At 39.6% G+C, this 14,300-nt stretch overlaps 1 protein-coding gene across 1 annotated transcript; it reads right to left on the bottom strand.

Moving 5' to 3' along the window:
- Positions 1-585: 585 nt before the first annotated feature.
- LOC128603940 (globoside alpha-1,3-N-acetylgalactosaminyltransferase 1-like) lies at positions 586-7,910 on the bottom strand. The gene is made up of 7 exons (XM_053618730.1): positions 7,759-7,910; positions 4,371-4,406; positions 3,899-3,925; positions 3,685-3,729; positions 3,032-3,064; positions 2,751-2,885; positions 586-2,352 (listed from the first exon to the last, which is right to left on the bottom strand). Exons 1-7 carry the CDS (start codon positions 7,908-7,910, stop codon positions 1,662-1,664), a joined length of 1,119 nt encoding a protein of 372 aa, XP_053474705.1. The 3' UTR covers positions 586-1,661.
- Between the last annotated feature and the right edge of the window lie 6,390 nt (positions 7,911-14,300).

The raw sequence follows: 14,300 nt of genomic DNA, 5'->3' as shown, positions 1-14,300 counted from the left end.
GCTATACAGTGAAGACATTTGTGTTTGAGATCAAAAGACGAATATGAGACGGTAGATCAGACTTTCAGCTTTCGTTTCCTCATATTTAAATCTGTGAGCAACTGAGAACACGACACCTTTTGGTTTGATTTTTGTCAAGTGGGGAAAAATATTGAAACAAGTGACTGACAGGTGTTTCGTGCGGCCCAGGTGTGTCCTGTTCAATTCATAATTTAAAGAATCAATAGCTCTGAATATCTACTCTCGATTTGAGCCCTGGGATTCGAGTTCTTCCACCTTCTTCCAACTGTAGCTTCCAGTCTTCATGGAGCTCGCTATGTGCCCAAGGGCATCGTGATGCTGGAACAGGTTCTGGCCTTTTATTTACAGTGAAGGTAAACAGGTGTTTCTTTTCAAGTCCTCAAAAACAGAACAAATGCAGTTGTTACGTTACTGAGATACAGGACCGTGTAAACTCGTCTGTCCTGAAGACTCGAGTCTCACACAAGATCTGTAACCATAAACAGTTCAAAAGTCCTTCATTAATACATTTTTAATATTTGTAATCATTCACAGATCGTGGTGGTGTAACAGGAATACTATCGCCGACAGACGAACTGAAGAACTATACCCAAAACACAACATTTTAAAGTTTGTTTTAATTCTTTATTTATTTGGGCTATATAATAGATTAATTATTACTAGTAGTAAAAGGTGCTTTCACTTTCACAGCACACAATCATCATTTCCAATAAAACAACAGTAACCTTTTATTTGAGATTTATTTGCTTTTCTGTTAGAACCTTACAACAACATGTGAACTCACTCTCCGTGTGCTGGAAAATAAATGTCCCCCCTCCCATCCCTGTTTAACAGGGCAAACTGTTTTTACTTTGTCATCGTGTATATTTAGCTTTTCTCTGGTTTGCCAAATACATGTCAGTAAGTGGATTATCTACACTAAAATGCCCCTAGTTGTAAATATGAGTGCGTAGTGCCCTGTGATGGACTGGTGTCCCATCCAGGGTGTATTCCTGCCCCGTATCCAGTGTTCCTGGGATAGGCTTTGGATCCACACGACCTCGATCAGAATTAATCGCTTATTGAAGATGTAATGTCGACACTCTTGCAGAGGTTTTTCGATAGTAAGGGATTCTGATCGCATGCTGCAAAGCCTAAACATGTCACATAAAAACAGGAAGGTCTTTGGCAATATTGTTTTTTTGGATAATCTTAACGACACCATTTTCTTTTTGTGAAACGGTCAGTGGACGTCAACAACGTGTGCTGAGTATTTCAGGTCTGTAAAGAGTGATGTACATTGTTTCCACAAGAACAATCATATTCAAATGAGGTAGATAAAAGAGAATGTATATTTAAGAAGAGCAACTACTGCACCATGGTTCCTGTCCTGAAGTTTGAAGACATGGAGTTAGATCTCCTTTAAGAATTGTCTTTATTGCATTTGTGTAACTTACAAACATAATTAGGACCTAAAAATCCAGGAAAACACAATTTATTAATATTATCATCAACACGTCTTATAATGTAGGGTAACCAAACATTTCCTGATGGAAGACCTTGGTGTAGTCTGTGGTTGAAACCTGTGAGATGATGGTGATAGAGTTAATGGTGTTAGTTCATTTATCTTTCCTGAGAAACCCATTACAGTACAGTGTGCTTTAAGGGTTGGGTCGGACGTCAGCGTACTTCTTGACCACCTGAGAGAAACGCACCACTTTCATGTAGCTGGGTTTCCCTTTTGTGTCGTCCCACAGGTATTCAGGTGAGAGCGCCTTGCTGGGCTTATTGTACAGGAAGTACTTGTTCAGGTGAGACTCCTCCTGCCATGCTGCTTCAATGTGATTGGCTCGGTCCACATCCAGCTGCATGCGGCACGTCTTCACCAGCTTGTGCACTTTGTCGAGGCGTCCTCCGATCACGGCACCTCCGTAGTAGTAGTCTCCTTCTTCTAAAGGTATGAAGGCCTGAGATTCAGGACGCCGCTCGTACGTGAACTGTTTCCGGGATTTTCCGAAAAACCAGGCATGCAGCGTGCCGACAAGGTCGCCCAGAGACTCCGCCCCCCAGTGAGCGTAGAATTTGGAGTCGACGTCGAGACTGAATATGTAGTCTGCCTTGTCGGTGAGTTCCTTCTCGATGAGCTTCTCGATTCTCTCCATCCTGCGCAGTGAGATTTCCTGCCATCGGTTCGAGGTTTCTGTTTTTATCATGGTCAACTGACGCCCTTCCCCCAGCGTTACCGTGGGAACCTCGTCCGGACGATCGGTAAACAGGTAATAATGCACTCGGTAGCCCACCATGAAGTGCTGCTCTGCAGATTCTAGGAAGTCCTTCAGGAAGCGTACGTACCTGCAGGAACATATTCAGTTAGTCATAGAAGGGATTCATTACGAAGGTTTTTGATGGAACTAAAGTGCTATTTGCCCTCTTCTGCATACTGACAGACATGATGGAGACATGATTGATTAGGGCTGCTTTGATTGACAGGGTAGAGACATGATGCCCCTCCCACCCAGAGAGCATGGCCAATTTTGCTCCCTTGGCATCAGGACATGGATAACTGTGGCATCGGGGATCAATTTGTGATTTTCCGACGACGGGGCAAACAGTTTTCTGTCACACCACTTAGGTACCCGTTTAGTGTCATCACCGTTAGAGCCTCGCTGGCAAACGTGTTTAAATTTTTGAACATTTTATCACATACCATTACCCACAATGCTTTGTGTGTGTCAAGTGTCAAGACCTACTTCCCCAGAGCGAAGACGGTGACTGCCACGGTGATGTTCTGTTGTTTGTAGATGTTGTCAATCACCGTCAAATCATATGTACCCTCCCACACAATCGGAGCTAACCACGGGGTCGTTGTGGAGACATCTGGCCGACTGACAACACACACACACACACACACACACACACACACACTTTAGCTTTCACTTAATTTACAGTATATTGGTAGGTACGGACAGGTGACAAATTAAAGGAAAAAAGCTGAGGTCTGTTCTGTTGTTATGCGCACACGTTTACTCACCTATTACTCACACTGGGCTGAGCGCATGCAATCCTAGTAGGAAAGTAGTGAAGTAAATATAATAATAATATAATAATAATTTATTATTATTATTATTATTATTATTCCTTTATTCCACAGCAATGTTTAATTGTCGAATAAGAGGAATAAAACACGAGGTTTATTGTAAAATGGTCCACTTCAGGGTGGTAACTCGTGTTTTATTCCTTATTTAACGAATCGATTGTTATTTCTATAACACGTTTAACAATAAAGCAGCTTTACTGAAATCTGGATGCAGTTTCGAGTCTTAATGAGCGAGCCTGAGGCGACCGTGGTGAAGGAAAATCTCTCTGAGGAAAATCAGGAAAGTCTTGAGATCATCAGCAAGTGGGATTAACTCCAGCGTCAGTCTTAATCGTAAAGACACATCGCTCTCAGTCAAAGGTGGAGGAAGTAGATCAGCGAGGTAATTTCCTCGTATTTTCTCATTTGTAAGTCGCTTTGAATAAAAAACGCTGCTAAATGAATAAATGTAAATGTGATTCCAGATAAGGCATATCAACCACAGCATCACAGCAACCAGCATGTCAAAGAAGAGGAGACACACATGTTCAGCTCGACAGAGAGAGAGGAGTCTGTGTGTGTGTGTGTGTGTGTGTGTGTGTTCTCACCCTGTAGGAAAGATTAGGTCTGTATTACCATGTTTTTTTTCTTCCCTGAAAGATGAATAGACCAACAGTTGTTACCCATTCATGTGTGAAAAACCTGTAACAAACCGGCTAAATTGGAAAACTAATAACCCCGGTGAATATAAACCTGAGCGGCTGCACCGTATAGACGTATAACGATAAAGGTAAACGTGTTTATAAGAGTTAGGGTACTCACACAGTCAGTCTGCACTCCCACACACCTCTGCAAACACACAACATCACACGTGGGTCATCACACACTGATTATAAATACATTCGTACACCTTGAGCCTCATCCAGGTCATATACGTCCGTACACTCGTTCACACGTAGGGGCAGTTCAGCATAGCCGAAACACAGATGGGTTTAAAGTAGATTAAGGTCATGGAGGTGCTCTTAATGTGTTTGTTGAAGTTTACTGCAGTTGCCATGTTTCAAAAGGTAGAAGCATTATAATTCATTTAGAGTACGATTAAGGAGTGCGGACCTGGAAATGGCTGATTTCATGAAATGAAACATATATATATATATATATATATATATATATATATATATATATATATATATATATATATATATATACACACACACACACACGCACACACGCATACACACGGCTGCTCACACTCACCTGTGTGGGTGGGAGTGAGTGATTGTGTATTTCTCACCTGAACCAGGAGGATGTGTAGCTGAAGTAAATGAGTCTGATAAAGAAAACACACACACACACACACACACACACACACACACACACACACACACACCCCAAGTTTATGAGACCGTGATAAATATGTGACGCTAGAGACTGATCTCGACAAATAATATGATTCTATACAATCAGATACACTAAAATCCAAATATGGAGGTCTGTTACATTGTGAATGAAGTTACAGGAATGTTGCTTTACAAAGACGTCTTTCATAAGAGACTTCATGTAAAGTAGAGGGAGTGACAATATTTATTTAACTGCAAACAGATCTCAGCAGACTCCTGGTTAAAAGTTGAAAGTGAAACTGAATCTTTTTGGAACTGAATGGAGTGGATCCGTCAATGTTGCTGAATCGTAAAAGACCACTAGAGGGCAGAGTAACGTGTATTACCATGCGATAGCAGTAGCAGTGGAGCGATTGGTGTTTGATGTTCAAAATCGATCGTTAGTTTGTAATAATAAATCAGATAAAAAATACTAAACGGTTCTGATTCTGTTTTGCCCTTGCTTCTGATTATCTTGTCTTACCTGCTCTAGTCTGTTTGATCGCCTGACCTTTGTCTGTCTTCGCTGTTGATTTTGCCTTCCCCTTTGGATTATATTCTCTTAAATAAAAGCTCTTAACTGCGCTTGAATCCGTCCTTCACCTCATTACATGACAGGATTTTTTACAATATTTTTTATAACTAAAATAACCTTGGCCCTGTCCCTGCTCCACTCCACCTGCCCTCTTTAAAGCAGATTACTAGAGTTGGAGGGAGAACATTGTGAAAGCACAAGAAGAAAATATTTCTTTAAATAAAAAGGTTTCTCGTTGTTATCTGTTATCTATCACAAAAATGTCAAAACGAACAATTGAATGAGATAAGATAATAAGAGCCATGAGATTTATTGATTTATTGATTTACCAGTACCAAACCTACAGTATATAACACGCAAAGTTTGTAGTTTTATAGATATATGTTTCCAGAGTCTAATATTAATCACATCTATTAGTATGTATTAATAAGTTATAAATATAATTATGATATGATTATGATTATGCAGTCATAGTAATCAGAAAACCCATATTTAAAAATATAACTATATCTAAAGGTATTTCCATAATTGTGGCGATAATAATGACAGTGATGACAATGCTGGCAACAGTGATAATGTCAGATCTCAGCAAACCAATGACTCCGTTTCCCAGGATGCACCACGAATGACAAACATGGCCGAAGAGGACTACACTTCCCGCACATGCACACGTTCACCTTCTCCCCGGAGTTCACACACACCTGTTGCCAATCTCACACACACTCACTCCACAGTATATAGAGCAGGGGTGGGCAATCTTATCTGGAAAGGGCCGGTGTTGGTGCAGGTTTTCATTCCAGCCAAGCAGGAGGCACACCTGATTCCACCTGTTTAATCAGTTGATCTTGGCATTAATTAGATTCAGGTGTGGCATCTGCTTCATTGGAAAGAAAACCTGCACCCACACCGGCCCTTTCTGGATAAGATTGCCCACCCAGATATAGAGACTGTTTCAACACAATGGCTTTGCGAGTTATTATGCTCAGTTGCTATAGTCACAGTTGTGTACCAAGCCTTTATTCCTAGCTTTGTTTCATGGTTTTGATCGGGTTCTCTTCCTCGTTATTTGACTATTGTCTTGGTCTTTGCCATGTTTTGACCACGTTATTGTTTTATGATTTGGATTTGACTGCCTATATCTCCTTCAATAAAACTCTTATCTGCATGTGCACCTGTCCTCAACCTCCTTACGTGACCGATAATAATATAGATGGTAATGATGACAATAGTGCTATAACTAATAATAATATGAACAATATATAATATAGACATGTATATGCATATATATGGATAAAAACACAAATGTATCAATATTTTCAAATGTTTTTATCCTTTCCCTTTCTTTCTTATAAGTTTGTGGAGATATGATTGGGAGAGTGCGTGGGTCCGGTTCCAGGTGTTTGATTTAGATTAAAATGAATTAAAGATGGGTTCCAGATGTCATTATATGTAAATATATTTTTCTTGTGGGTGAATGTTATTTTTTTCTAACGTGATGTATTCTGTAAGAAGGTTGACCCGATGATTGATATGTATAGATATTTTTGATTTCCAGATTAACCGAATTATTTTCTTGGCGATATTTGGAGAGAGATGAGGAGTGGGTGTTTAGATTTGGTTGGAAGATTATCGACTTCTATGGAATTACTGAGTAAACAAAGTGATGGCGATGGAGGGATTCTACAGCCCATGATAGTGGAAGGTTTATCAGTCACTACTATCCAGTAAGAGTAAACTGGTCCTTGTGGTGTGGACGTAATCGTCCGTGCTGCCCAAAGAGCATTGTGAACAGGTGTCTGTGTCGCTTAAACCCATTTTAAACTTTTTTTGGGGGTGATGTGGGTCCTATGAATAATCTTATACTGTATGAGTTGTACATTTCGGTTGCTAGTCATAGAGAAAGTACTGTTACAGATTTCTTTCCAGAGTTCAGGGTTGGAGGAGACAGACAAATCATTTTCGCCTCTGATTATTGGTAGTGTTATAGTTACATCAGTATTTGATATTAGTTTATAGAGTTTATAACAAAGTAATATTGAAAGTTTGGTGCAGCTAGGCCACCTTGTGATTTTGTCTTTTTTTTACAAAAGATCAAAATGTTACACAATAAAGACAATTTTTCCACAGCTCATATTTACCAAGGGTGCCAATATTAGTGGAGGACACTGAAAGTTGTGACAGTATTAAATTTAACATGAGCGGTAACTAAGCAGACCTGAGTATTTAGCATCAAAAATACAATGGAGGTATGAAAAACAGAAAAACAGCCTCGCCTAACATCAGATCTCGCTCAGCCAGAGGGAAGGTAAGAAGAAGACCGCTGCCCTCAAAATACAACATATTATTTTCCGCATGTAATAACATTTTATTGCATCACATTCTAACAGTTTTATCATCAGAATGAAGCCACTCGTGACAGAACTGCAGATTTTTTGTGGCAAACATCAATGATATCAAAAACAAACCAAAAAAATTATAAAAATGGATCAAATGGAAATCGCATCACACACATCACAAAAATAAACTGAGAGAACTGTGGCTTGTATTCTACAAACTGAATGCAAATCCATGAAAACAGTCCCTACAGGTGTGTTACAAACATGGCACTATATTATATTTATTTAATTGGCAGGGCACGCTGTTGTAGTTCTCTGGAATAAACCTTTAAAAAGTAACTGCCTGAAGTTGAAATACCAGCGCTCAGTGTAACAACAACAACAACAACAACAACAACAATAATAATAGTAATAATAATAATAATAACATACCCGAGGAGTGAACCGGCAATAATAAGGAAAAACAGATATAAATTCTGTAAAAAACGCATTTTGACGTTTCTCCTGTCCTCCACATACCAAAGACTGTCCTTCAGTCCGTCTTCCGCGTGTGTGTGTGTGTGTGTGTGTGTGTGTGTGTGCATGTGTGTGTGGATGTGTGTGTGTGTGTGTGTGTGTGTGTGTGTGTGAAGTCATGTGTAGTGATTGAATGAGTGTGTGAGTTAATGTTTACACTCGTATTGACACTTAAGGGATGGGTCATACAGTAAAATCTATACAACAAATGGGTGACAGTTTAGAATACAGATCCATCATTAATGCTTAACTTCAAAGGAAGAAATGAATCATGCAACTCTAGTAGATACGCATTCTAGAAACTACTATTAACTAACTAGAAACTCACAGATGAATTCGGAAATTCACTATTATCTAATCAATAACTACTATTTCTTTCATGCCTCCTGGAGAACTTCGGTTACTGCACACAACCTTTGGGTAACCATGGACAGTCAACTGTATTTTTCCTCTCACATTGCTAATCTGACATGCTCATGTCCATTTCTCCTTTACAACATCAGAAGGATTCGTCCATTTCTCTCCACACAGGCCACTCAGGTGCTGGGTGCTGTTTCAGTCTCTCAGTACATAGTGTATAAGTGTATAGTGTATAAGTGTAGCCTTATAGACTGTGTCTGAGTCCCGAACACTAATTGGAAGGCTGTTTCATAACTGTGGTGCTCTATAAGAGAAAGCTCTTCCCCCTGCTGTAGCCTTCACTATTTGAGGTACCAACAAATAGCCTGCACCTTTTGATCTAAGTAGGCGTGGTGGATCATAGAAAACCGAAAGGTCGCTTAGATACTGTGGCGAGAGAAAATTTAGTGCTTTATAGTTTAATAATAGTATTTTATGATCAGTGTGAGATTTCACTGGGAGCCAATGCAGTGTGCATAAGATTGGGGTGATGTGGTCATATCTTCTGGACTCTAGCAGCTGCATTCTGGACTAACTGGAGTTTGTTTATGCTCCTACTGGAACATTCTGACAGTAAGGTGTAACCCACGTTGAATTATCACCAATAAATAATTCATAAAATGCATAAATAAGCTAATCAGTTAAGACACCTACATGTAAGAAACAATTAAGTATGATTAAAAACAGTTTGACAGTGACTTAATGTAAACAAATAAAAGTATGGCTGTAAGGAATTGTGGTGACGCTTCCCCTTGAAGAGACTTGGAGGCCCATTTTGAAGCAGCACTGAGCAGGGAGCTGAGAGGAGTAGCAGACAGACTAAGCTAAAAAGTTAAAAGCTTTTGTGAAGAGTTGGTTTAGAAGTTCAAAAACAATACTTACCTGCTTGGGTATTAATGAAGATTAAATACAAGAAAACCACAACGTTTTTGGTGAGTTTCAGCCCCTTTTACTTGAAGTGTTGCAAATGCTGTTGTGAAGTGAATGCTGTAAACCCTAGCAAAGAGCTAACGATGTAACTCTGGAGAAAGCCACAAACACTATTTACCAGTAATAACTTTGAGTTAGCTAAAGAAGTAAAGGGTGAATTTATATTGTGTTAAGTTGATTAAATGTGAGTTTTAGCTTATGTAAAGGTAAAAGATGTATCGGCCTGACGGCAGGAGAGAGGTACTTCTCAGTCACTATTCTGAGGCCTAGTTAAACATGTACAGTAATGTAGCAGTAATGTTACGTTTCACAGAAATTGTAAAGGGGTATTTGCTTTATTCATGTGGTTAGAATAATTTATTTCTTTTATGACCTGTTATACAGGTCAGGTTTTTTTTTTGTTGTTGCTTATGTTCCTGTTTGAAATTGGACTTTGGTCTGCTGCGTGTGGGGACTACGCACAAACACAGACACGGGATACAAGATGGCGAGCCAAACCCATGGACAAAGTTTCTAGAGACAACTCGGCTTCTTCGTGCCCGAGAGGATCTGCTGTGTACGATGGGACGCCAGTAAACTCGCTGTCAGAGCGGTAGGAGTGTTGGGACTAATTTTTTCCCTTGGAACTGAACTGAATTTTCCTGATCTTAATTGAATTTGAAGGTATAAGTGAAACTGAACTTGAACTGGATCTGAAGTGTTACTTCACATTGTATTCTGTTTCATTATTGTGAATATTATGAGTCAAGGTGTTACGCCACGGCCAGCAGAGGGCGCTGTGGCTCGACTCCTGACGAGTCACGTGACATTGTCTTTGTTCGCTCGCTTCCGGATTGAGCATTTTGTATTAAGTGACTTTAATTTGCCCCAGGTGTCCATGCTTTGAGTTAATCATGTTCTTTATTTAAATACCTGGGTGACTGAGCACTTCGCTCAGTATTATATCGTGCTTGTAGTTGATCCTGGTTAGTACTGTTTGGATCAGTAGTCTCGTTTGTGTTCCATGCCTCGAATGTTTTCGTTTCCCGGTGAAGACCGCGTTTACTTTAATCGTGAGTTTTGTGTCTAATAAAGACTGTGACCTGCACCTGCATCCGCCTCCAGTCTACGTTGTGTAACACAAGGTTTAAGAGTGTTTTACTTGAATTGACTTTGATTGGGAACCGACATAAATGTTTTCTCACCTGTAAGGAGAGGGAAAAAGAGTTAACTCGAGGGATAAAAAAAGAGAAAATAGGCCCACCCTATTAACCTAAAATAAAATACTTAGACCGGTCTAATCTAATAAAATAAGCTAGGTAAACCAAATTATTTGTGACCTAGGTGAAGGAAAGGGAAAGAGGGGAAAAAAGGGTTAAAGTGGGTTCTACCTACCTTATGCTACTTGCAGGACTATTCATTGGTTCTGATGTCTGTTTAATGTATTGTCTTTGTTGACCTTCAGTAAACTGCTGGCTTTTGTATTTAAAGTACCTGGTCTCTGGTCTAACTTTTTCCACCGTTACTCCACTCCATCTGAACCTAGAACTGGTCCAGTAGCTCAATAAAGTTGTATTAAAGCATACAAGTGCTACAAAGGCATTACAGTAATCTAGTCTAGAGGTGATGAAAGCATGAACTAAAATTTCTGCATCATGTAGTGAGAATATATTTCTTATCTTAGCAATATTTCTGAGATGAAAGAAGGCTATCCTAGTAATATTATCTACATGAGCATCAAATGATAGACTGGAGTCAATAATCACACCCAGGTCTTTTACTCCTGCACATGATGAAACAGAAAGTCCATCCAGAGTTACTGTGAGATCAGAAAGATTACTTCTAGCTACATTCGGTCTAAATAAGAGGAAGTTAATAAGCATCCACCATCTAAACTCTTTTACACAATCCTCGACTTTATTAAGTTGCTGTCTGTCGTCTGGCTTCGCTGAAACATACAACTGTGTATCATCAGCATAACAGTGGAAGCTAATTCCATGTTCACAAACAGAATGATCTAGAGGTAGCATATATAAAGTAAAAAGCAGTGGGCCTAAAACAGAACCTTGTGGAACACCACCTTTAACCTTGGTGTTGTCATGTCACAGCAAAGCATTGACTACATTTCCCATCCTACACTGTGGCCTACAAACATGGCTGCCATGGACTACCCTTCCCACACACACATGTTCACCTTCTCCGGAACACTATTCAGACACACCTGTTCCCAATCACACTCACAAACACCAAACTATAAAAGAGACTGATCATTCACAATGTCTTTGTGAAGTAATATGCTCAGTTGCTATTATCTCTGTCATTTACCAAGCGGTTGTACCTTGGTCCTCGTATTTATTCGTGGTTTTTGATCTAGTTTTTTTTTTACTCGTTTTTGATTCTTGCCTTGCCTCATTCATGCCTGTATGTTGATTGTCTGACCCCTTGCCTCTTAACTGCGATTGCATCCGTCCTAAACCTAATTTCATGACAGGTATGCGTGGAGAAGTTGCCATTTACATCTACGAACTGATAACAATCAGTCAAATAAGACCTGAGGCAGGAGAGGACTGTTCCCTTAATGCCAACAACATTTTCTAATCTATCAAGGAGAATAGTATGATCTATAGTATCAAAAGCTGCATTAAGGTCAAGTAGCACGAGCAATGAGACACAACCCTGATCAGAGGTCAGTTGTAGGTCATTTACTACTTTAACTAATGCTGTCTCTGTGCTATGATGAGGTCTAAATCCTGGTACATTTCATGAATGTTATTCCTGTGTAAGTACAAGCATAACTGCTGTGTACAACTTTTTCTAATATCTTGGAGGTGAAGGGGAGATTAGATATAGGTCTATAGCTGCACAGTTGAGAGTGGTCAAGGTCAGGTTTTTTAATCAGGGGTTTAATATCTGCTAATTTAAATGATTTAGGTACATAGCCAGTGCTAAGGGAAGAATTGATTATATTTAGAAGAGGTTCAATTGTTCCAGGACAAATCTGTTTAAAGAAACATGTAGGTACAGGATCTAATATGCAAGTTGATGATTTTGCTGAAGAGATTAATGAAGCTAGTTCAGTCTCTGTAAGGGGAGAAAAACGTTCTAATCCTTGATCTGATATTGCTATATTATGCACTAAATATGCACATGCACTAAAGGGAAACTCCTCAGAATATTTACAATGGCCAATTATGAGTAGCCTTCCTCCTACAGGTCCTAATATTCTGACTTGATTAGCCCTCTCACCTGGCGCCTCGTCAAGCTTCTTTGTTTGTCTCCATCTCTCTCTCTCTCTCTCTCTCTCTCTCTCTCTCTCTCTCTCTCTTTGTGCTCTCACCATCACGGCACTCCTTTCACCTCCTCCGTTCTGTCTTTTAGCTGTCTTTGTCTTTTAGTTTTACGTTCATTAGAACATAAACGAATGAAAGACTTTATTCTTTATTGATTGATTAGAACATTTTTTTTATTTCTTCCTCCCTTCATGTGTGGTCTCTCTCTGTCCCACCAACTTTTTTGCAACAACCAAAGACAGTGCCCTCCAAATGTATTGGAACAACGAGGCCAATTCTATTGCTTTCGCTATACAGCGAAGACATTTGTGTTTGAAAGACTTTCAGCTTTCGTTTCCTCATGTTTAAATCTGTGAGCAACTTAGAACACGACACCTTTTGGTTTGATCCCCACCCATTTTTTCAAGTGGGGAAAATATTGAAACAAGTGACTGACAGGTGTTTCGTGCGGCCCAGGTGTGTCCTGTTCAATTCATTGTTTAAAGAATCAATAGCTCTGAATATCCACTCTCGATATGAGCCCTGGGTTTCGAGTTCTTCCGCCTTGTTCCAACCGCAGCGCGCCAAGTCTTCATGGAGCTCGCTATGTGCCCAAGGGCATCGTGATGCTGGAACAGGTTCTGGCCTTTTATTTACAGTGGAGGGAAACAGGCGTTTCTCTTCAAGTCCTCAAAAACAGAACAACCACAGTTGTTACGTTACTGAGATACAGGACCGTGTAAACTCGTCTGTCCTGAAGACTTGAGTCTCACACAAGATCTATAACCATAAACAGTTCAAAAGTCCTTCATTAATACATTTTTAATATTTGTAATCGTTCACAGATCGTGGTGGTGTAACAGGAATACTATCGCCAACAGACGAACTGAAGAACTATACCCAAAACACTCCATTTTAAAGTTTGTTTTAATTCTTTATTTATTTGGGCTATATAATAGATTAATTATTACTAGTAGTAAAAGGTGCTTTCACTTTCACAGCACACAATCATCATTTCCAATAAAACAACAGTAACCTTTTATTTGTGATTTATTTGCTTTTCTGTTAGAACCTTACAACAACATGTGAAGTCACTCTCCATGTGCTGGAAAATAAATGTCCCCCCTCCCAACCCTGTATAACAGGGCAAACTGGTTTTACTTTGTCATCGTGTATATTTACCTTTTCTCTGGTTTGCCAAATACATGTCAGTAAGTGGATTGTCTACATTAAAATGCCCCTAGTTGTAAATATGAGTGCGTGGTGCCCTGCGATGGACTGGTGTCCCATCCAGGGTGTATTCCTGCCCCGTATCCAGTGTTCCTGGGATAGGCTTTGGATCCACACGACCTCGATCAGAATTAATCGCTTATTGAAGATGTCGACACTCTTGCAGAGGTTTTTCGATAGTAAGGGATTCTGATCGCATGCTGCAAAGCCTAAACATGTCACATGAAAACAGGAAGGTCTTTGGCAATATTGTTTTTTTGGATAATCTTAACGACACCATTTTCTTTTTGTGAAACGGTCAGTGGAGGTCAACAACGTGTGCTGAGTATTTCAGGTCTGTAAAGAGTGGTGTACATTGTTCCACAAGAACAATCATATTCAAATGAGGTAGATAAAAGAGGATGTATATTTAAGAAGAGCAACTACTGCACCATGGTTCCTGTACTGAAGTTTGAAGACATGGAGTTAGATTTCCTTTAAGAATTGTCTTTATTGCATTTGTGTAACTTACAAACATAATTAGGACCTAAAAATCCAGGAAAACACAATTTATTAATATAATCATCAACATGTATTATAATGTAGGGTAACCAAACATTTCCTGATGGAAGACCTTGGTGTAGTCTGTGGTTGAAACCTGTGAGATGATGG

The sequence above is a fragment of the Ictalurus furcatus genome, chromosome 28, assembly GCF_023375685.1.
Source record: "Ictalurus furcatus strain D&B chromosome 28, Billie_1.0, whole genome shotgun sequence".
In the NCBI taxonomy this organism is placed as follows: Eukaryota; Metazoa; Chordata; class Actinopteri; order Siluriformes; family Ictaluridae; genus Ictalurus; species Ictalurus furcatus.
The sequence above is the reverse complement of the archived record's forward strand: the minus strand, read 5'-3'. Positions and strand labels throughout refer to the sequence as shown.

Excerpts from the sequence above, each read along its gene's own strand:
- LOC128603940 (XM_053618730.1), bottom strand. The coding sequence starts at position 7,910 with ATGCACACACACACACACACACACACACACACACACGCGGAAGACGGA. Across the intron at positions 3,730-3,898 it reads TGGGAGTGCAGACTGACTGT|GGAAGAAAAAAAACATGGTA; the intron begins GTGAGTACCCTA and ends TTCATCTTTCAG. Across the intron at positions 2,886-3,031 it reads CAGCCCAGTGTGAGTAATAG|TCGGCCAGATGTCTCCACAA; the intron begins GTGAGTAAACGT and ends GTGTGTTGTCAG.